This window comes from Castor canadensis, chromosome 11 (genome assembly GCF_047511655.1).
Source record: "Castor canadensis chromosome 11, mCasCan1.hap1v2, whole genome shotgun sequence".
In the NCBI taxonomy this organism is placed as follows: Eukaryota; Metazoa; Chordata; class Mammalia; order Rodentia; family Castoridae; genus Castor; species Castor canadensis.
In genome coordinates this window covers 20,128,692-20,150,615 of record NC_133396.1, presented here as the reverse complement: position 1 = coordinate 20,150,615, position 21,924 = coordinate 20,128,692, and the positions used below count along the sequence as shown (strand labels likewise).

The following is a 21,924-nucleotide window of genomic DNA, read 5'->3' as shown; positions in this document are numbered from 1 at the left end:
GCTCTCTATCACCCTGGTTGAGTCCTGCACGCGGGTTCCTGAGGGCTGCAGCTCCCAGGGCCCCTGGGAAAGTGTAGCCTGCAGGTCCACACCTTCTCCGGTGAATCACGCCTGGCGGGACGAGAAAGCCAAAAAACACCCCAAACAATGACTTTCCAGTAAAATATGACAGACGTGATGAGGCGGGAGGAGAGGAGGGATCTGGCTGGGAGTTGGCACTAACCTGTGGGTGATGAAAGCCAAGGGGAATGGAAAATGCCAGGCCCGCCCCTACTCATGAGTATAAAAGCACTGGCATCCTTTTCCAACCCACCTGAGCACCTTTCTCTTCTCTCTGCCGACTTGCTCACTCACCTCCCTCCTCAGCACCATGACCACCTGCAGCCGCCAGTTCACCTCCTCCAGCTCCATGAAGGGCTCCTGTGGCATTGGTGGTGGCTCCAGCCGCATCTCCTCTGTCCTGGCCGGAGGATCCTGCCGGGCCCCCAGCACCTATGGGGGCCTGTCGGTCACCTCCTCTCGCTTCTCCTCTGGGGGTGCCTGTGGAATGGGGGGTGGCTATGGTGGTGGCTTCAGCAGCAGCAGCAGCTTCAGAACTGGGGCCCTAGGTAGTGGTTTTGGTGGAGGATTTGGTGGTGGCTTTGATTCTGGTTTTGGTGGTGGCTTTGGTGGTGGATTTGGTGGTGGCTTGGGTAGTGGCTTTGGTGGTGGTGATGGGCTCCTGGTGGGCAGTGAGAAGGTGACCATGCAGAACCTCAATGACCGCCTGGCCTCCTACCTGGACAAGGTGCGCGCTCTGGAGGAGGCCAACACCGACCTGGAGGTGAAGATCCGAGACTGGTACCAGAGGCAGCAGCCTGCTGAGATCAAAGACTACAGTCCCTACTTCAGGACCATTGAGGAGCTGAAGAGCAAGGTGGGTGGACTGGGCAGCGGGACCTGCCATTCCAGCTACCTCCTTCTGGGAACAATAGATGCTCAGGCCACAGGCACCTTTAGATTTCCAGACAGGACAGAGTCCAACTCCTGATCCCTTCTTCGGAGATCCTGGACACCCCATGCTGAGCCGGTCAGGGAGAAGACAGTCTTCCCTCTTGTCTTCCCTCTTGTTCACGCTTCTCTGGGCTCCAATCCTTAGACCATGTGAGATTAGTAATTCCTACCTTTACATTTTGCAGAGAAAGAGGTTGAAGTTTTGAGAGGTGCTGTTCCCTGCTGAAGGTCACAGAGCAAAGTAAAGGCAGAGCTGATCCTAAACCCCTCATGCTCTACCTTCTAGAACAAGAGGCGATTACCTGTTCTCCAGCACGGGGGAGGAGCGAGGCTGTAACGGGACCAGGCTAGACACCCAAACCGCTCATTAGCTCATTAGTCTGGGCTGTGGCTGCCGCCGCCCATGAACCTTAGCACTGGCTGGCCTCTCCCTACAGCCAGGCAAGCATAGAAAACCCACAACCACAATGAGTTGTGACCCACCTATGTGTCCTGAACAAGAGGGAGCCTTGTGGGCTTGTGCCATCTGCCAACAGTGCCCTTTGTCCTGCTTCTGTGTCACCTCGGGAACCTTTCTGCTGAACCTGTTTCGCTTTGATGCCTCGCATAGATTAGGGAAATTAGACAAACATGGCTTCCATCTATTTCTTTTTTTCCCCTGCTTCCTTTCCTTCTAATCCTCTGTGAGGGCTGGGTCTCATCTTTTGGGAAATCTCATCTGAGGTCCCATGCCCTGCAGGCTTGAAAAGGTATGTGTGTGCCTACAGGGGGCTGGCTTATGGCGAGAGAGGAAAATCCAGCATATATGAATGGGCTCAAAGAAGCCCCAGGTCATTCCCTTCATCTGTGGTGGGGAACTTGAAGCCCAGAGATCCATCTCAAGTTTTGCAGCAAGCCAGTGACAGTACTGGAACGAGACCACCAGGGCTTTTGATTGTAGGGTCAGATCTCTTTCTGTCCCTTCAGCTGACCATGAATCAGCACCCACATTACTGCGTCAAGGCTGGGCCACTTGGGGTTATCTTTTAGGCTGCTGTGGTGAAGGCTTGTGGGGGGAGGCTGCTCTCCAGCAGCTGGAGAGCCAAGATCTATGCAGGCTGCAGTGGTGTCTAGCTATTGATGTCCATTGGACCAATGACCTGTGCCCTTTCCATTCTGCAGATCCTCACAGCCACCGTGGACAATGCCAATGTCGTCCTGCAGATTGACAATGCCCGCCTGGCTGCTGATGACTTCCGCACCAAGTGAGTTTGCAGTGGTGGCTCAGAACATCCAGCCTCCCCAGGGTGGGGCATTTTTGGAACAGTTACCCAAACAGAGCTGACTAGTGCCAGGAAAACCCCTTGAGGTGCTTGTAAAAATATAATACTCTTGAGCTCCACCCTTGGAGTTTTGATTCAGTTATTTGTGGTGATTCTGATCCACAGCCAGGTTCGGAAACTATCACTTTACAGAGAGGTCCTCCCTACTCCCCCACCTGCCCTGAAGTGCAGTAGTTAGTCATAGTTGGAGGCCTTGAATCTTATTGGCTGGCTGAAGCTGGAAGTGCCAGTGAATTCTGCAGCATGATGAGCTGCTTGACATCCAGATCTGAGCAATCAATGGGCACTGTGTCCAAGATTGGTGCCCAAACCACCCACTACATGCTAGCTCTGGGAAGAAGCTGCAGGGGAAGAGAACAAAGGTTTCAGTGTGGCCAGGATGGGTAGCTGATTCCTTTTCTCTTGGGTCATTCCAGGTATGAGACAGAGCTGAACCTGCGCATGAGTGTGGAGGCTGACATCAACGGCCTGCGCAGGGTGCTGGACGAGCTGACCCTGGCCAGAGCTGACCTGGAGATGCAGATTGAAAGTCTCAAGGAGGAGCTGGCCTACCTGAAGAAGAACCATGAGGAGGTGAGAGCTAAATGCAAAAAGCCAGCTTCAAAGAATGGCCTGCAAAGAAGAGATGCAACTGAAATGGTGGCAGGGCAGTATTCAGGCCAGGACTGCCTCTGACGAGGAAGCACTAGTCAGTTACCACCATGAGGCTCCTGACTGTGGGCTCTTCTTTGATTATGCAGGAGATGAGTTCCCTGAGAGGCCAGGTGGGAGGAGACGTCAATGTGGAGATGGACGCTGCCCCTGGGGTGGATCTGAGCCGCATCCTGAATGAGATGCGTGACCAGTATGAGAAGATGGCAGAGAAGAACCGCAAGGATGCTGAGGACTGGTTCTTCAGCAAGGTGAGTGTCATTTGGAGAGGTAGGGATCCAGGCCACCTGCCTTCTGGGACTTCCTGGTGTGAATGGTGCTCTCTTTTCTGCAGACAGAGGAGCTAAACCGCGAGGTGGCCACCAATAGCGAGCTGGTGCAGAGTGGCAAGAGTGAGATCTCTGAGCTCCGTCGTTCTGTGCAAAACCTGGAGATCGAGCTGCAGTCCCAGCTCAGCATGGTAAGACCCCTGTTGTACATAGGGGTGGGCTCAGGATTAACAGAGAAGAAATGACGGTCCTCAGTGACTACTGATCTTCTTTCTTCCCTCACAGAAAGCATCCTTGGAGAACAGCCTGGAGGAGACCAAAGGCCGCTATTGCATGCAGTTGGCCCAGATCCAGGAAATGATTGGCAGTGTGGAGGAGCAGCTGGCACAGCTACGCTGTGAGATGGAGCAGCAGAACCAGGAGTACAAGATCCTGCTAGATGTGAAGACCCGGCTGGAGCAGGAGATCGCCACCTACCGTCGCCTGCTGGAGGGCGAGGACGCCCAGTGAGTGCCTGGCCTTTCCCCTAGTCCATGCCTGTACTGTTCACTCACTGTTTCCCCATTTGTCTAATGGTCCATGCACTTTTCTGTCTTTACAGCCTCTCCTCCTCCTCCCAGTTTTCTTCTGGTTCTCAGTCATCCAGAGATGGTAAGAATCTTCCTCATCAAGCCTTGTCTTGTAGCCACCACCCCAGGTTCCTTATCAGGTCTAGGGCATAGATTAGGAGTTTCTCAAGAGTTTGAGCTATAGAATTCTTACCCAGTATCCCTTATGAAGTACTTTGGGTAGAAGAAGCCACTTTTAACCTTCCTTTAGGCTAAGAGTGTTGACTCTTACATTGCACTTCTCCTACCTGGAGCCTGGGTAGACCCCATGGTAATGACAGTCAGCACCACGGACAGCACCCCACATGGTTCTTCCAGCCAACACCAGTCCATTTGGGCCTATTTGGACTGAACTAGTTGGGTATGATTCTTAGGAGATTCCAGTCTGAGGACATAGACTCTGTCCATGACCTGAAGGAGCCCTAGTCTGAAATGTGCTGATGGCATCAGTACTTAAACAACAGCAGTGAGTAAAGTGATAATCTGGGGAGAAGGCAACAGGGAGACAGTTCATTGTACTCTCCTCAACTTCTTGGCTTCTCTATTCCTGATGACTCTATTGCCTGTCCACTTCTGGTAATGTCTTCTTTTCTATCTTCCCTAGTGACCTCCTCCAGCCGCCAGGTCCGCACCAAGGTCGTGGATGTGCACGATGGCAAGGTGGTGTCCACTCATGAGCAGGTCCTTCGCACCAAGAACTAAAGCTGATCAGTGCTGCTCAGGCTTAGGAGGCCCCTGTGTGGACACAGATCTCACTGGAAGAGCCCCACCCCACCCCCAAACACTTCACATGCTACTTTATCCTTACCCCTCCTGGCAATCAATAAAGCGTCTTTATCTGAGTTGCACAATTCCTGTCTCTGCCTGGTCATTGTCAGAAATGAGGTGGGAAGAAGGCAGGGGAAGCATTCATAGCACCTGGCTGTGGCCTCTGGGACTGGGAGAAAGGGCCTGGGGGAGGTCTGGGCTCAGGTCCCAGAATGGCTCTGAAGATACAGTACCTGTGTGTTCTAGGTTATATGTGGTATCTCAAAGGGCACGGAGGGACAGTCACCCATTCATTCATTTGTTCATGTATTTATCAGATATTGAGTGCCTTTAGGTGCCAGGCACTGTGCTAGGTTAAGGATTACTACCATTTTTGATCAGAGATTCATTTCAGAATATATTGGAACCTATAGATCTCCTTATACTCCATTTCCAAATAAACACACACATTTGCATACAATTTTAAGGGGTTCATGGGTCCCTCTAAAACTCCTCAGTGCAGGTCCATGAACCCAAGGAGTCTTGTCTCTGTGAGCTGGCACTAATCATCCAGAGCTAGGTCTAAATCTGCTTACCTTTAGTTGACCTAGGGCAAGTTGATTTTCATCACCATGCTTCAGATTCTACCTCTGTAAAATGGGATGATATCACCTACTTAGAGGGCTTCTGAGAACTCACTATAAGACCTCTAGTACAGTGCTCAGCCTAGGGCAGGCTCAAGACACCATGCTACTGGGTGATTATTCATGATGGGGACGCTTTTAGAGGCTTTGGGAATAGGTTGAATGGTTTCTAATCCTGGCTCTAAACGTCTAGTTCTTTTTCTTTACTTGTATGATAAAGATGATGAACCCTTCTTCTTGGGGTTGATACCAGAATCCAGTGAGTAAATGCACCTAAAGCGATAGTGTTGTAGGAAAGTACCCTGGATGGAAGAGTGTCTTTAGTTGTCTTCTGGGGGCTGGACAAGGAGTAGGAAGGGGAGGAGCTTCACCTGGGTGAGTGTGAAGATTCTAGGGGTGGGTGGGACTTCCTGCTCCAGGCTAGGAAAATTTGACTAGTCCTGTGTCAGCTTCAAAAGTTCATTCATGTGGCAGTGTGAAGGAAACTTCTAGGGAGAGTCAAGGTGGGGTAGGACTGAAGAAAGACTTAATTTGGACAAGGGAGCTAAATCTAGGCTTTGGAATCAGACTTGTTGCACGGGAGTTCAGGCTTCTGTGCTGACTTAGCCTTGGAGAATTTGGGTAAGATTCTAAAACCACATTCCTCTTTTACAAAATCAGGAATGAACACCTTCACCCCACAAGGCTGATGAAGGATTAAATGGCTGCATGGAAGCAACAAGTTTAGCATTGTTTGACACATTTTCAGTATTCTATACATGGCAGCATAAGAGGGCAAGTTATTAGCAAAAGGAATGACATCATTTTGTTTTCTCTTGTCTCTACATACATCCTAGGAAAGAGAGGACTGAATTATGTCCTGAAACTCTGGGATGTCCTTTCACCTGAGTTTTGACATCCAGAAGGGTTGAGCTGGAGTGATCACTTGGTGAGGGTGGGCGCTGAAGGACTAGAGTTCTGGAGGTAAAAGGGACAACTCTGGGAGAAGAAAAGTTTGTTGATTGCTTCCTCAGAGACTGGATAGGTTTTTCAAGCTCTAGTGCGTTAGGATCCTAATGGAGAGGGGCTCCACTCTATTCCTAGCAATATTCCTAGGAATATTCTCTATTCCTAGCTGGATCCTGGGAAACTGGGCTTCCAGCTAGGCAATGAGCCTCCTGCTCAGGTGTGACATGGAATCCGAGGAGTGGTTCCATTTGAGGATTGCATGGGCCTGGACAGAGAGCAAAATATAGCAATAGTCACCAGTGAAGACTGCATAAGAATCCCAAGTCATACTTGGCCTTGGAAGTGGTATCACATTATAGTTTCTACCTCCGAAGGAGGTCTGCTTTAGAGAAATATAGAAATGTGAGATTTCACAGACTTGGGTGTGGTGAATGAGCATCTTCTCCGCCTGAGAGTTTGCTCTTGTTATTGGGAAATATAGGGAAAGGTGGGCTTGCTTGAGGGTAAAGATGGCACCTCAGGCCACCTGACTGGAATCAGGCTCAGAGTTGGAGGGGAGGAACTCAAGCAGTGGGCTTGGAGGTGATCCCACCCTATACTCTCAGACCCTAGAGAAAAAGGGCAGATATGGCAGCCACCACAGCATCCCACATGGAGACTGGATCCCTGTATCTCCACCGCCATACCTAGTGGGAAGAGCCAACATCTGAATCTGGCTGATGGACAGTGCTCTTGTTTACAGGGCCTGGAGGCCACACCACCAGACTGGAGACCTGTGCCTGCCCCTTCCCTCTAAACAACAGACCAGAAAAGTGACTCGATAGCACTGTCTAGTGGAGGGTAGGAGGAATTGACTCTCAGAATCCTGGGACAGGTCAGATAACTCCATGTAAATTGGAAGGAGTGGCTTTTTTCACCTTCTCAGAATGCAGAATGGGGCAGTGCTAGATGGGCCATTGAAGACCACTCCTCCAACTTCCCCATTTTAGGGAGACTGGCTTGCCCCAGACTGAAAGTGGCCAAGTCCAGCCTGGAGGTTCCTTGAAGAGAGGAATCATGATCTTCCCATCTTTCTGTGTTCTCAGCAGCCCCAGGAAGGGCACAGGTCCTTGATCTTAATTAGGGCCCTACAGACTAGAGGGATGGACTAATATAAGCAAGAGAACTGAGAACCCAAGTCATCCAGATGGTTCCAAGGAAAAGTCAGGGAGCAGATGAAGTACCCTCGATAGTCAGGAAATGTCTCTGTGTGCCGTCACCTCACCATAAGACTTATAGTACAGCCCTTTTAAGCCCCACCACAACCTCATGAAGTTGGAACCATATTCTCTTCCAAAATCCTTTACTTGATCTAACCCACTGCTCTGTAGCCATGTTGAATTTCCGCACTTGCAGTCACATTGCTCATTCCCACATCAGGAAGTTTGCACAGGCTTTTTGTCCCTCTCAGGATACGCTTCCTCTCTTCCTTCTTCTGGATCACTCCCACTCATACTTCATTCAGGTGTCACTCAGGGAGATGTTCATGATCCCCAAACCATGTCACACACCTTAATATATGCTTCCCAATTCACCACCAATAGCATTCACCTCAGTTTGGAGTTATACATTTATTTTTTTCTGGGGGAGGGGGTCCATTTTATCTTGTAACTGGCCAACAAGGTAGGGCCTTGCTCATCACTGTATCCTCAGCTCTCAGTACAGTGCTGGCCTTCAGTAGATGCTCAATAAAAGAATCATGCAAATTTACAGCCAGGAAGCAGCTGCAGAGAGTGAGGAAGAACCTTTCTCCAAACAAGTGGGAGAATCTGGCTGTAAACTCTGCCACCTTGGTCTGGTGGGGTCTGGCTACATGGGGTGGTGGAAAGTGACTACTATATGAGAAAGAATCAGCGTTGACAGGTACCTCCAGCCCTGGCCAGCAGGCAGTGAGCACTTGCCTAGATGGCTCATGGAGGGGCGGGCCCATGTACCAGGTGAGGAGTCGTGACTCAACGCCTGCCATGAACTCCCTCTCCCCACATGATGACTCAGGGCCTCCCTGAGCCCTGCCTGGGACTCAGTGACAGAAGGTAATGGGGAGCAAGTGAGGTGTGTGTGTGTGTGTGTGTGTGTGTGTGTGGAAAGCTGGACACAGGCAAGCAGGAGGGCTTCCAAGGCCAGAGGACTGTCCTTGTCCTTCCCTCAAGGCCCATGTCCTCAGTGGAGGATCTTTTCCACGATGGGGACATTTTGCAGGTGGAATCTCTGTTTGGTTCCTTCTCTGGCTCTTTGTTTGTCTCTCTGGGTCCTTGAAGTCTCTACTCTCCTACTCCATCCATTCTCGGAGGGCAAGAACTGTATTTCAAGCACTCACACTGTGGTCCTGGGCTGCAGCTGGAACTCAGGTGCCAGGGTGCCACGAGCTACATGGGCTCCATTCTTTGTTCACTCTTTGGAGAGCTCCCTCAGGAGGTGTAGGAAGTGGGGCTCCAAGGGCTGACCCTGAATGCTGAACGAATAGAAGAGTGAGTCATGTTACATGGCTGAGAAGATAGGCCAGGGCTCTCAGCCTCCTCATTCTGCTTCCACCTTGCCCAGCCTGGCTTCCCATGCAAGGCAGGGAGCGTGGGAGAAGAGAGAAGAGGTTGTTCAGGTGCAATTGGAGTAAGACCTCCTATCTGGACCATAGGACTCACTCAGTCCCACCAACTCCTCTTTGGATTGGAAGCAAAGCCTGATGTGAAAAAGACTGACAGGTGTGGAAAGGAGGGAGAACGGGGGAGGAGAGTGACTGTGGGAGAATGCCTACACATGGGTGGTAGCGGACATTCATCCAGAGGCCCCTCCATCTCTCCCGCACTGTATCTATGCCACATGCAGAGGCTTCCTATGAGGAAACTGTGGTCAAGGCCAGAAGTGTAAGGAGGGTGGCAGGTAGCAGAATCCTGTCTGTGGAATGGTGCTCTGTCCAGTGCACTTCGTCCAGAGGCCAGTGGAGAAGACTGGAAGGTGTGGGCTGTCATGGAGAGATGGCCCAGATGTGGAAGAAAGACCTATGTCTCATTTGTACTCAGAGAGGGGAATTTTATCATACATATTCATATCACATTCATTACAGGAGAGCCAGACTTGACAGTCCACCTAGTGCAAAAGACCGTCAAGTCCTCCCTGCCTGGCCCTTGGTGATGAGAGTGTGGAGGAAGGCCAGTGGGCAGTGTCCCCACAGGTGGGTCACCTTCCTGGGAAGCTGGGATGGGATTCTGAGGGCAGAATCTGCTGCTCTGGCTGAGTGAGGCTTTGGCCAGGACTAGAGGGTGGGAAGTAGAGGAGGTGGGTCAGGGTAGGGGTTGGTGGGTTTGGCACCAGGGCTAGCAATGGGCCATCTCTCCTGAGTCACCTGGACAAGGTACCCCATCTTGGAGCTCCTGGTCAGTTAGGCAGGATCCCTGAACAGAATGCATTTGCTGAGAACAGGACAGGGTTGCAGAAGTGTCCTTCTGCTGTCAGTCCCTGAAGCTGCCCACCCCAGCTCTGTCCAACCTCTCCTCCAACTAGCTCAGGCACTGGGACCTGGGGTGGTTTCATGTGGGGATGGTGAAGTAGGTAGAAAAGACAACAGAAGTGGGCCTGGGCCTGGACCAGGCTTCCTGGGCCTCAGACCACATTGCAGACTGATCTTGGACTTCTCACTAAAACCTGGTGGGAATGTGGGGAGAGGTTAGAACAATCAGGAAACCAGGAAGGCAATCAACACACTCTCCCTAGTCTTGGATTAAGAGTTTCCCATGTGTTAGTCTTTCACAAAATGCCTTCAATATTCTCCATTCAACTTACTTAATTTTTAAATTAAGTAGTACAAAATACTACTTATTTAAATATTTATTTAACATATTTTGGTAAACTAGCTCACCTTTCATTTCTTTTTTTTTCATTTTCATTTCAACAAATACATTTATAGAGGAAATTGCATATTACTATTAAAAAATCAGAATCATTTGTCAGAAATATAAGGAAATGATGTCAACACTAGATGCTGTTTCTTCCTATAGGTTCTGAGCTCAAGGCTGGTTCTGGTTTATTTGAACAGAGTGTGGAGGTGTGCTAAAGAGGCTGTAGTGCTGAGATTTTTTTTTCTTTGATAATCAGAAAATTGAAAAATAGAAAGGAAATACTTCTTCCTATTACATGATCAAGTATTTTTTTTTTCAGTACTGGGGTTTGAACTCAGGGCCTTATACTTGCTACGCAGGCAGTCTACCAGTTGAGTCACACTTCCAGCTCACTTTTTTTGAGATAAGTTCTCACTATATGGTCCAGGTTGGCCTCCTCTTGCTTCAGCCTCCCAAGGTGCTGGAATTACAAGTGTGAACCATCATGCCTGATGGTTCAGAATTATATTATTATTTTTCGGTGGTACTGGGTTTGAACTTAGGGCTTTACGCTTAGTAGGTAGGTACTCTACCACTTGAGTCACATCTTCAGTCCTTTCTGCTCGGGTTAGTTTGGAGATAGGGTCTTGCTTTTTGCCCAGGCTGGCCTGGATCGTGATTCTCCTATTTTTCACTTCCTGCTGTAGCTGGGATGACAAGCACATGCCACCAGGTTTAGCTTTTTCCTGTTGAAATGAGGGTTTTGCAAACTTTTAGGTCTGGGCTGGCCTTGAACTATTATCCTCCCAATGTCAGCTTCCCAAGTAGGTAGGATTACAGGTGTGAACCACTGGCACCTGGCTAGTACTGTGTCATTGAGCACAGTCTCCATGTATCACACAGAAGTACTTCCAGAAATGTGGTCCTTTACGACACCTACCATTCACAGGCCCTCCCTAGCCCTTTTCTGACCTTCTGACCTCTTTTTCTCCCTTTGATGGTGCTACTGGGTTTGAACACAGGGCCTTATGTTTGCTAGGCAAGTGCTCTACCATTTGAGTTATGCCTCCAGCCCCTCTCTCTTCTTATTTTCAGCTCTCAGTATCTGTCTGAAATACTAGTTATCTTTCCTTCCCATATGCACTGGGATCCTACTTGGACCAGACATGGTACCTGGCACTAGGGCAAGTGCAAGATGAGCAGTGCAGGTTTAAAGAAGTCCTTACTGTCCCCAGACTTGGAGTGGAGGGAGCCACATGGAGACATATGTGAGAGATCTTAACACGGCAAAGTCTGAACCCAGAGGAAGAGAGCTGGGGAAGCCTTCAAGGAGGAGAGGGACAGAGGAGGTTGTCAAAGAGGAGTAGGAGGTTTTTTTTTGTCTAGAGAAGATATAGAGGGACATTTCAGTTTGAGGAAACTGCAAGAAGTATAAAGGGAATTTGGGATGCATCGTAAGATTTGGTAGGTGGTCTGGGAAATGGGAGAAACAGGGCAGGATTGGATGGATTGGGAATCGGCCTCAAATGCCAGGAATGTGGACCTTATTTGGGGGTGAAGGGAAGTCACAGGAGTAGTGTGGTCAGACCTGGGTTAGAAGAGTCAGGGGGCAGGAAGAGCAGTTAGAAGCTGATGGCTAAAGGCCAGGGAAGGACAGAGATATGAGGGACTTTGGGACTTGAATCAGAGGCAGCTCATATTTCTTAAACTTTTCTCATGCATTCCTTCCTGGGAGATGGGCAGATTATTGTCATCATTTTGTAGAGGAGGGAACCAAGTGAGAGACATCATGGTGAAGTAACTTATCAAAGTTACCTAACTAGTGAGCATAGGGCTGGAAAGGAGCTCAAATGGTCTGGCATTAGGGCCCACAACATTCTTTACTACTCTCTTTTGGCCTTGGTGACCAGAATCACCCCTCACCCCCAGGTTTAGTACATGATAGGCATTCAACTAAATTCAATTCTATCCCCATCCCTGGGCCTTGTAAAAGGACAGGGACAGTCAGGCCAGTGGTGTTCCTGCTCAGTGGTCAGCTGATATTAGCAGTACTTTATTTATTTGGTTCCCTTTCTCTCTCGGTCCTCCATGTGAATGCTGTGCGCTGTTCTGGAGCCCTGTCAGACACTTTGCTTTGTTCCTCTCTCCATCTTTTGGCTACCCCACTTGTCTCTTCAGCCAACTGGAGACTCTTACGGGCAGAGATCCTGTCTCTGCTGTCTGTCTGGAGGATCTTGTGAAGAACTGAATTGCCCATTATGGGGGTTCTACAAGGGCAGGAAATGGGCTTCTTGTTCACATTGGCAGCCCGGGCACAGGCTGTGCCTCCCAACCTCCATATACCTCTTTGTACCCAGGTCCTGGCTCAGGCCATGGTGGGCATAGATGGCAACGGGGAGAGATGCACACAGTGATAGTCATCCATGGGGGGAGATGATGCCTCTGGGAGTTTATAACTTGGCTCCTGAGAGGGGCTCAGTCTCAGACCTGCTGTCAAGGTCACTAGGAGACTAGACTGTAGGATATAGGTCACCCCCTTGGCAACAGAGCTGATTTATGGTGCCTTTGACAGCCTAATATCATCAAATTATCCCACACAATGGAGAGAGGTTGGGTCGCTGTTGGGCAGTCACCAAGGGACGCAGAGCCTGGGGCTATCCGTCTGCTCCTGTATCCCAGACCTTCTTTGAGTTTGTGGGGGGAGGCTGGCACAGACGGAGGGCACACCCAGGCATGGCACCTTCAGCTGGGAGTATAAATAGGCAGCCCTGGGGACAGCTTTGGTACCCAACAGCACTCCTGTGACCGCTGCCTGTGAACAGCAGACAGTGCCATGAGTTGCAGACAGTTCTCTTCATCCCTCTGGAGCCGCAGCAGCTGCGGGGGTGGCGGGGGCAGTGGAGGCAGCATGCGTTCTTCCTTCAGTTGCTTCAGCTCCTCAGGAGCTGGTGGAGAAGGGGGCCGGTTCAGCTCTTCCAGTAGCTATGGCCCGGGAGGCTCTCGGACCTGTGGGAGGGAAGGTGGCAGCAGTTTTGGCTCCAGCTATGGTGGAGGAGCTGGAGGAGGCTTTAGTGCAGGGAGCTCTGGCAGTAGATTTGGTGGAGGTTCCAGGGGCTTTGGTGGTGGTGCCGGAGGCTTTTGTGGGACCAGGGGTTCTGGAGGTAGCTATGGCAGGTCAGGAGGCTTTGGAGGTGGCTATGGGGGGTCTGGGGGCTTTGGAGGTGGCTATGGTGGGTCTGGGGGCTTTAGAGGTGGCTATGGTGGGTCTATGGGCTTTGGAGGTGGCTATGGTGGGTCTGGGGGCTTTGCAGGTGGCTATGGTGGAGGCAGTGATGGTGGCATTCTGAATACTGATGAAAAGGTCACTATGCAGAACCTCAATTCCCGGCTGGCCACCTACTTGGATAAGGTGCAGACACTAGAGGCAGCCAACACCTCACTGGAGAAGCAGATCCAGGAGTGGTATGACACAAAGGGGCCCAGGATCTTCCAAAAGAACTATTCTCCTTACTATGATACTATTGATGACCTCAAGAACCAGGTAGGTGTAGGAAACAAACTTGATCTCTCTCTTTCTCCCTTTCAGAAAGGTAAGATGCTAGACTCAATGCTTAGCCCATATCCAGGAAATTCATCTTTAAGCTTTCATCAGAAACAAACTTGTGTTCAGCTCCTGAAGGTCCCTAGAGCTTGGGCTTTAGCTTGTGCTCTAGGTTTTCACTTTGACCCCCTCCCTTTCAGTGTCTGGGTAGAGCAGAGAGGAGGCCTGGATTAACATGAGCAAAGCTGGGACTCAATGTGGAGCCTCTTTTTGGCCTGGTCTCAAGTCAGTTCTATCCCTCCTCTCCCACTTTCTTGGGCTCCTAGATTACTTCAGGTTCTTTGGACCCAGATACATGTTGGTTGTTCATGTGATGAAAAGGATTTCAAGCTGTGAGGATGGAACTCATTTATCCACTCATCCATGCATGCGTGCATCCATTCATCTGTCCATCCACATGTCTATTTGTTCATCCATTCAGTTCAGTGAGTGACTACCCTCAGTGTGGCTCTGGGCAGCCATAGTGATGTATCAGAATTAGCCTCTGCCCTCAAGGAGCTCTGGCTCTTTGTTGTCTCAGTAATTCCTCTTGCTTTTACAGCTTTGTGCTTCTGGATGTGGATGTGTTATTTCTTCAGGGCCCAATTCAATTGCTTTCCTTAAGTCTTTCTTGGTTTCCTTGAGCTCTTTTTGGATACTTTGGATTTTGTAGTTGATGGTGGGCTGCTTGTGGAACAGTCTTTCATTGATTTCTAAACCTTTATAGTATCTTTTGCAGTAGACCTTCAAATATTTGCTAAATGACTGAGTGAAGGTCACACTAAACATGTTTACCGAAGGCTGTGAGGGATCTGTACCATGTACCAGCTGTGGCAAGCTCCTTTTGCCTCTTGAAATACTTCCTGGATAGGATGGCTTTGTCTGTCCTCTCTCCCTCCCAGCAGTGGGCCATAACAAGGGAACATGATTTTCATGCTATCTTCTCTTTTTTCAGATTATGGACCTAACACGGCATGGCAATAAAACTCTCCTGGACATTGATAATACTCGTATGACAATGGATAACTTCAGGGTTAAGTGAGTCCTGCCCCTTTTCTCCCTCTCTTGTCATCAATTCTTCCTCCGTTCCCAGTGCCCAGAACCAGGTCCTGTTGGACTTGGTTCCCTCTTGATCATCCTCTACCCCTGGCGGATCTGCAGGTTTGAGATGGAGCAGACCCTGCTGCAAGGTGTGGATGCTGACATCAATGGCCTGCAGAAGGTGCTGGATGCTCTGAACATGGAGAATTCTGATCTGGAGATACAGTATGATGCTCTGAATGAGGAGCTGAAGGCCCTCAAGAGGAATCATCAAGAGGTAGGTCCCGCTGCTCTGGCTTATAAGATATAGGGAAGACAGAAGGGCAGAGATGTCAGGGGGAGCTATGGAGCATTGCCTGAGAGACCCTTCTCCTTCACTCTTGAAGAGGATACCCCCAACCTCTCTTCAGCACTGCTTGTGGTGGTGGTTGGGCTTTCATATCACAAATGTATCCCTTTTTTGTACCCAAAGGGGACCAGTGGGTAAGGGCTGAAAAGTGGTAGGAAAGATTGCACCTTCCGACCTCATGTCTCCTTCTTATCCGGCAGGAGATGAATCAGCTGACTGGCCAGAATGATGGGGATGTCAGTGTGGAGATAAATGTTGCTCCTAGCAAAGATCTCACCCAGATCCTCAACGACATGCGGCAGGAGTATGAGCAGATCATTGCTAAGAATCATAAGGACATTGAGCAACAATATGAGTCCCAGGTGAGCAGAGTGAGCTGCTTGTGCTACCTTCTCTCTAGCTATGTATCCCTGCACTCCATTTCTCCCTTCTCCTATCCCTCATCCTTCCACCTCTCCACCTCTCACTGGGCCTCATCTACCCATCTTCCAGTGGATGTCATTCATCTTCATTTGCTGCAGTCACAATTGTAGAGTAGCTTCTCAGTGCCAGGTCTTAGGTGAAAGTGCTGGTATCTTAGAGATGAGCCAAATAAGATTGTTACCCTTAAGATGCTCATTATAATTTATAGTGTGTGTGAACAAAAACAGAGCATGGAAACTTATTGTCATGCTACATGATACAAGACTCTGTTAAAGGGATACAGTCTCCCATACTACACTGAACTCCTTGATTGCTCCCTTCCTCCCTGGGTCTCCCAAGCTTAGCGTAGTGCCTGGCACATAAAGGCTTGGGGTGTGTGTGTGTGTGTGTGTGTGTGTGTGTGTGTGTGTATGTGTGTGTGTGTGTGTGTGTGTGTGTACAAAGTGGAAGGAAATACACTTAGAAGGGTGGTTTGGGAACATAGTATGAATAGCCTTGAGACTTTGCTGAGAAGGAATGTCATGTTGAGAGAACTGGGCAACCTTGCCTGTCTGGAAGGACCCAGAACTCAAAATGACTTTGCTTTGGCTTCATCTTAGCCTTGGTTTTCAAGGTGAAGATCCTGGTGGATGAGGTAGAGTCTGACCTACTGAAGCTCCTGGCCTTGCTTGGTCCTAACTGAGCCTTTGGGTTTACAGATGACCCACATTGAGCAAGAGGTGACAACCAGTAGCCAAGAGATGGAAAGCAGCAAGAAGGAGGTGACCCAGCTCCGGCACAGTACCCAGGAGTTGGAGATCGAGCTTCAGGCTCAGCTCAGCACGGTTGGTTGTGCTGCTATAGACTCCCTGCCAGGGTGGGGCACAGGAAGGCGTTGCACGATCCTCAGGTATGGGAAGGAGAGAATGATGATGTAGCCTCCCTCCTCTTGCCTCCTAGAAAGCAGCCCTGGACAAGGCCTTGGAAGACACAAAGAACCGCTACTGTGGCCTGCTACAGCAGATTCAGGAGCAAATCAGTGACCAGGAGGCCCAGCTCTCTCAGGTCCGGGAAGAGACTGAGTGCCAGAATCAGGAATACAGCACTTTGCTCAGCATCAAGATGCGGCTGGAGCAGGAAATTCAGACCTACCACAGCCTCCTTGAAGGTGGCCAGGAAGACTTGTAGGTCCTGCGCAACCCCATAGGAATCCCTAGGCCTTTGTCCCTCTGAATAGAGACAGAAAAGTTCTTGTATGCAAGGGTCTGATGGTTTGAAGACTTCATCCTGTGTGTGGGAGAGTGGGGTGGGTGGGAACTCAGGGCATTTGGGCTTGGGAAAGGAGGATGGTGACAGTGAGAGGCAAGGCTACTGTTCCAGAAAGGGAAAAATGTCACAGTCCCAGCTGGAGGCTCTTCCATCCAACTTTGGTGTCACCCCCATCTTGGTCCTCTGCCTTCTAGGAAGGAGAACCCAGGAAAGTTCACATCTAAGTCTTGATTCTGCCCAGGTCCATCCTGGTATATGTATGTGAGGGCCACTCATTTTATCTGTTTTCTTTTTTCTTAGTGAATCTTCTGGAGCTGGACGAATTGGCTTTGGAGTTGGCAAAGGAAGACGAGGAGGAAGAGGATCTAGAGGAGGAAGTGGAGGCAGCTATGTAGGAGGAAGTGGAGGCAGCTATGGAGGAGGAAGTGGAGGCAGCTATGGAGGAGGAAGTGGAGGCAGCTATGGAGGAGAAGGTGAAGGCAGCTATGGTGGAGGAAGCAGTTCTGGAGTAGGCAGTGGAGGTGGCTATAGTGGAGGAAGTAGGTCCAAGGGAGAAGGTGGAGGCAGCCATGGTGGAGGGAGTAGTTCTGGAGGAGGAAGTGGAGGCAACTATGGTGGAGGAAATGGATCTAAAGGAGGAAGTGGGAGCAACTATGAAGAAAGAAGTAGTTCTGGAGGAGGAAGTGCAAGTGGCTATGGTGGAGGAAGTAGAAGGCAATCCCAGTTCTAGTCCTCTTCCTCAAAATCCAGTGACTATGATGATGATACACAAGGTAAGGGATAATTGTATGTGGTGGGGTGGGGGAAGAGTCAAGCGCTTTTCTTGTAGAACTTGGGTTCTTGTGTATGTTAGGTAACCACTCTTTTTTATGTATCTTTGAACTTCTTTGGGGGGATACTTGTTCTGAACAGAATTGGATTTTAGTTAAGTCTCTAAGTGAGGTGCCATAGACCAATTTTTGGTTCTGAATTAATCATTGTTTTCAACAACTTTGGATGAAGTTAGGAACATATCTATACATGACCTAAGTCTCAGTAATATAGGAGATGGTTTAAAAATTTTTATTTCCCATGATACCTGATGAGGTAGGTTATATTTAAGGAAAATGGGGTCGAGAAAGAATAAGTAATTTACTCAAAATCATATAATTCATAAGTGAGGGACTCAGCTTTGTGGAGTTCTACAACCAGTACTTTCAGCCATCATGAGGATGGGAGACCTGGATCAATGAGAGTTCAGGTGGAAAAGAGACTCAGGGGTTTTAGTCAGTGGTCAGCTGACACAAACAGCACGTGATACAACTGCCACAGGAAGTATAATGAATGTGATCACTGAAATTCAAGAAGGAGTCAGGCAGGTGAGGTGGTCTCCCAGTTAGAAAATTTCCCTATGTACACATTGAATATTATGGAGTTAAATTTTAATATGAAATTATAGTGAAAGACTAGGTAATATGGCTGGGAATGTTTAACTTGGAGAAGCCTTGCACACCAGGGAACGGTCCATCTCCCTAGTTGCTGGTGTGTCCAGTGGCACTGCAGGGTCATGGGTGAGTATCTAGGGGAGAAGCTAGTGCTGTCTTTGCCTCACTATCCAAATAATTTATTAACAAAGCTGTGGGATGGTAGAGGAGGATGCCCTATGAGTTCTCCATCTGTGAAGATGGAGAACAACACCAGACAGGGTTGCTGCAGGAGAGATTTGGAATTGGATGGGGTAGAAGTTGGCTGACCCCACCCTCTTTCCATCCCAGGATTCTCCAGCTGTTTGAGCTCCAGGCTCTTGGCTGTAGAATTCCCCATCTCTCTCTGAGTCCCCATTAGAAGTCCTCTCTTCTCACTCTCCTCTCCTTTGCATTCCTCCACAGGCCCCCAGATGTGATACTAGAGCCCCCATCAACTTTTGTCACCCTGCTCCAATCAAGCATTCCCCCAGGCAAGCAGAGCCTGGCTGAAGCCTACTCACTACTCTGGACACCATAACTAGCTGGCAACGATTCCCAGTAGCCATTTGGGACTGGACTGACTTGGCATTGTGCCTCTGGCCATCCATTGGATTCCTCCTCTGCTGGGCTTTGATGACATCTATGTGGAGGAGACTTTGATTTGTCCTGGGGTGACTTCACTCGCTTCCTGATTCTGACTTCCTAATAAAGTTTTCTTAGTGCAAATTGAACTTGACTTTGACCTGTTTGTCCTCTGGGATTAAATAGTGTGGTGGTTAAGCTTGATTTTCAGTTTGAGAATTGCCTAGGAGATTAGTACAGCACACTTCTGATTGTGTCTGTGAGGGCGTTTCCAGAGAGGATTTACTAAGTGGGGAAAACATACCCTGAATGTTGATGACACCATCTCATAGGCTGGGGGCCCAGATAGAATAAAAGGGGAAAAAGAAGAAAGTCAGCTAACATAGACATTCTCCCTCTCCCTCTCTGTTTCTCTGCTTCCTGGCCACCATGAGGTGAGCTTCTCTGCATTGCCACACACTGAAATCTCTGAAACTGTAAGCCAGAATAAACCTTTCCTTCTTTTAGGCCGTTTATGTCAGGCATTCTGTCATGGCAAAAAGAAATCCAATTAACACAAGTGGGAATAGGTTCAGAGAGAACCAATTGAATTCATTTAAAAAAAGTATTGGTTAGCAGCTGGGTGCTGGTGGCTCTCACCTGCAATCCTAGCTACTCAGGAGGCAGAAATCAGGAGGATCATGGTTCAAAGCCAGCCAGGGCAAATAGTCCACAAAACCTATCTCAAAAATACCCAACACAAAAAAAGGGCTAGGGAATGTCTTATGTGGTAGAGCGTCTTCTCAGCAAGTGTGAGGCCCTGAGTTTCAACCCCAGTGCCACCAAAAAACAAAACAAAAACAGAGTGTTGGTTAGCTATTCTACCAGTTTGTTTGTCACAAAGCAATCTACAACTTAGTGGCTTAAAATAATCATTAATGTGGCCCATCACTTTGCAGTTGGCAACACAGACTGTGCAGTTTTGTTTTCCTTTATGCATCCTCTGCGAGGCAGCTAGGTGGCTCTTCCTCTGCAGTTGCCTGCAAAGTGATTGGGGCAATGGGATTGAATGAACCACGTGATTTGCACCTTCCAGCCAGCTAGCTCAAGTCAGTATTGCAAGACAACAAGAGGAAGCACACCAGACCTCTTGAGGCTCATGGAAGAGCTGTCACTTTTATTGCATGGTGTTGGCCAAGGCAAATCATAACCTAGCCCAGATTCAAGAACAGAAGAAATAGACTCCTCTTGAGATAAAGAGCAGCAAAGTCACAGGGCAAAAGGCCTGGATAAAGGGAGGGCAAGAATTGAGGCCATTTTCGCCATGCAGTCTACCATAATCTATTAGTAGGTCATGTATTAGCTACGGAGGGAAACAAGACAATGATGTGGTTAATACTTTGGAAGATTTCAGAGATAGAGAAAGATAAAGGCATAAATAACATGCTTCAAGATAAGAGTAAAGAACATTCCACAAGATTCTCTAAGGATTCTGATTGGGCCTCATAGTTAAAACTCCTTTTCATACTCAGGGACGGACACTCCCCTCAGCCTATGTTCCAGGCACCGTGACTGCATATCAAGTCATCTATTGTGGCTTGGATCTTAAATGATCTCCAAAGGCTAATGAGTTGGAAACAGTCCTCAGATGCTAGTGCTTTTGGGAGGTGGTGGAAACTTCAGGAGGTGGGGTGTAGTAGAAGGAAGTTAATTCACTGGGGGTGTGCCCTTGAAGGGGATATTGGGAGCTTGGCCTTTGCTCCTTCTTTGTCTCTGCTTCCTGATTACCTTGAGGTGAGCAGTTTTCTCCACCATGCTCTTCCTGCCATGGCATATTGCTTCACCATTGGCGCAAAGGCAACAGGGCCAAGCTACCATGGACTGATACCTCTGAAACCCTGAGCCAATGTACAGCTTTCTTCTTTTTGTTTATCTCAGGTATTTTGTCATAGTGACATACCATTCTTAAGTCAGATACTTAAAACAACATATTTTGTCCAAGAATCTAGAATTTTGTCAGGGTCTGGCAGGGATAGCTCCTCTCTACTCCCCTTGGTGTCATGTTGCTCATAGGCCAGGGCTTGAGTAATCTGAACTCCGCTTGCTCACATGTCTCAATGGGCGTGAGGGGAGAGGAGCTCCTCAGACCTTGCTGTCACACATATTTTTCTTACTGTAGTCCCAGTCCTGCCTAGATTCAAGGGAAGGGAACACAGACAAATGGTGGTTGGAAACCTAAGATCATCCCCCAAGATTCCTGGCTCTAGTGTACACAACACCTCCTCTCAGTTTTTCAAACACTGACATAAGTGTGGGGTGAAAGGATTTTGGAAGTGAACATCTCAAATGTATTGACCTTTAGAAGAAGATTATCAGATGGGCCTGACCTAACCCACGAACTCTGTAAAATCAGGGAGTTTTCTCTGCATGGTCATAAAAGTCAGAGATCTGAAACATGCTGGAGATGGAAGGGGCAGGGAATATGGATGCTTTCCTGCTGAGAGCCAGCAGCAGAAAAGGGACTTCAGTGCTCCCAGTGCAAGGAACCAAAGTTTTCAGAGAACGAGAGAGTTTGGAAGTAGCTTTTTCCTCAGTGTACAGATTACAACCTGCCTTGATTCTGGCTTTTTAATATTCTGCAGAGAATCCAGTAATCTTGACAGACTCCCAGCTTAATAATAAAAGAACTGTCTTAAGCTGCTAAAATTGCAGTAATTTGCTGAGCAGAATAAGAAAGCATATACAGACCTATGTCTCTCATATGCAGACCCCATCCTGTGTAGCGACATCTACAGATGGAGGCATGTCAGTGTCACGTGGAAGAACAGCATAAGTCATAGGATATATTGATGCAGCTGTCTTCGGGAAACAACTTAGCACAGGCTTTTCAAAGATGCTGTGTGCCCCCTTCTTCTTTCCTTCCTTCCTTCCTTCCTTCCTTCTTCCTTCCTTCCTCCCTCCTTCCTCCCTCCCTCCCTTCCTCCCTTTTTTCTCCCTCCCTTCCTCCCTCCTTCCTTTCCTTCCTTCTTCTTCCCCCTCTTTCCTCTCTCTCTCTCTCTCTCTCTCTCTCTCTCTCGCTCTCTCTTTCTTTTCTTCAGTGCTGGGGTTAGAACCCCAGCACATGCTGGGCAATTGCTCTACCATTGAGCTGCATCACCAGCTCCCTTTGTCTATGTATTTGTTAATAGCTGGAGTCTTGATAATGTCCTCTGGGCTCTCGTGGTTGGGGTCTGAGAGAATGGGT

General features: G+C 48.8%; 2 protein-coding genes across 2 annotated transcripts; both read left to right on the top strand.

The window, feature by feature from the left end:
* The first annotated feature begins 298 nt into the window (after positions 1-298).
* On the top strand, positions 299-4,694 carry Krt14 (keratin 14). The gene is made up of 8 exons (XM_020178483.2): positions 299-916; positions 2,155-2,237; positions 2,732-2,888; positions 3,056-3,217; positions 3,301-3,426; positions 3,521-3,741; positions 3,837-3,886; positions 4,448-4,694. Exons 1-8 carry the CDS (start codon positions 371-373, stop codon positions 4,543-4,545), a joined length of 1,443 nt encoding a protein of 480 aa, XP_020034072.1. The 5' UTR covers positions 299-370; the 3' UTR covers positions 4,546-4,694.
* An 8,172-nt stretch (positions 4,695-12,866) lies between these two features.
* On the top strand, positions 12,867-18,836 carry Krt9 (keratin 9). Its single transcript, XM_074048919.1, has 8 exons — positions 12,867-13,574; positions 14,569-14,651; positions 14,775-14,931; positions 15,204-15,365; positions 16,125-16,250; positions 16,366-16,589; positions 16,975-17,447; positions 18,543-18,836. The coding sequence occupies exons 1-7, from the start codon at positions 12,867-12,869 to the stop codon at positions 17,402-17,404; spliced, it is 1,890 nt and encodes a 629-aa protein (XP_073905020.1). The 3' UTR covers positions 17,405-17,447; positions 18,543-18,836.
* Positions 18,837-21,924: the final 3,088 nt, after the last annotated feature.

What these genes read in the sequence shown, in the direction of transcription:
- Krt14 (XM_020178483.2), top strand. Translation starts at nt 371, where the DNA reads ATGACCACCTGCAGCCGCCAGTTCACCTCCTCCAGCTCCATGAAGGGC. An exon ending in AGGACTGGTTCTTCAGCAAG is followed by an intron (nt 3,218 to 3,300) that starts GTGAGTGTCATT and finishes TCTTTTCTGCAG; the next exon opens with ACAGAGGAGCTAAACCGCGA. An exon ending in CTGGAGGGCGAGGACGCCCA is followed by an intron (nt 3,742 to 3,836) that starts GTGAGTGCCTGG and finishes CTGTCTTTACAG; the next exon opens with CCTCTCCTCCTCCTCCCAGT.
- Krt9 (XM_074048919.1), top strand. Translation starts at nt 12,867, where the DNA reads ATGAGTTGCAGACAGTTCTCTTCATCCCTCTGGAGCCGCAGCAGCTGC. An exon ending in TTCAGGCTCAGCTCAGCACG is followed by an intron (nt 16,251 to 16,365) that starts GTTGGTTGTGCT and finishes CTTGCCTCCTAG; the next exon opens with AAAGCAGCCCTGGACAAGGC. An exon ending in GAAGGTGGCCAGGAAGACTT is followed by an intron (nt 16,590 to 16,974) that starts GTAGGTCCTGCG and finishes CTTTTTTCTTAG; the next exon opens with TGAATCTTCTGGAGCTGGAC.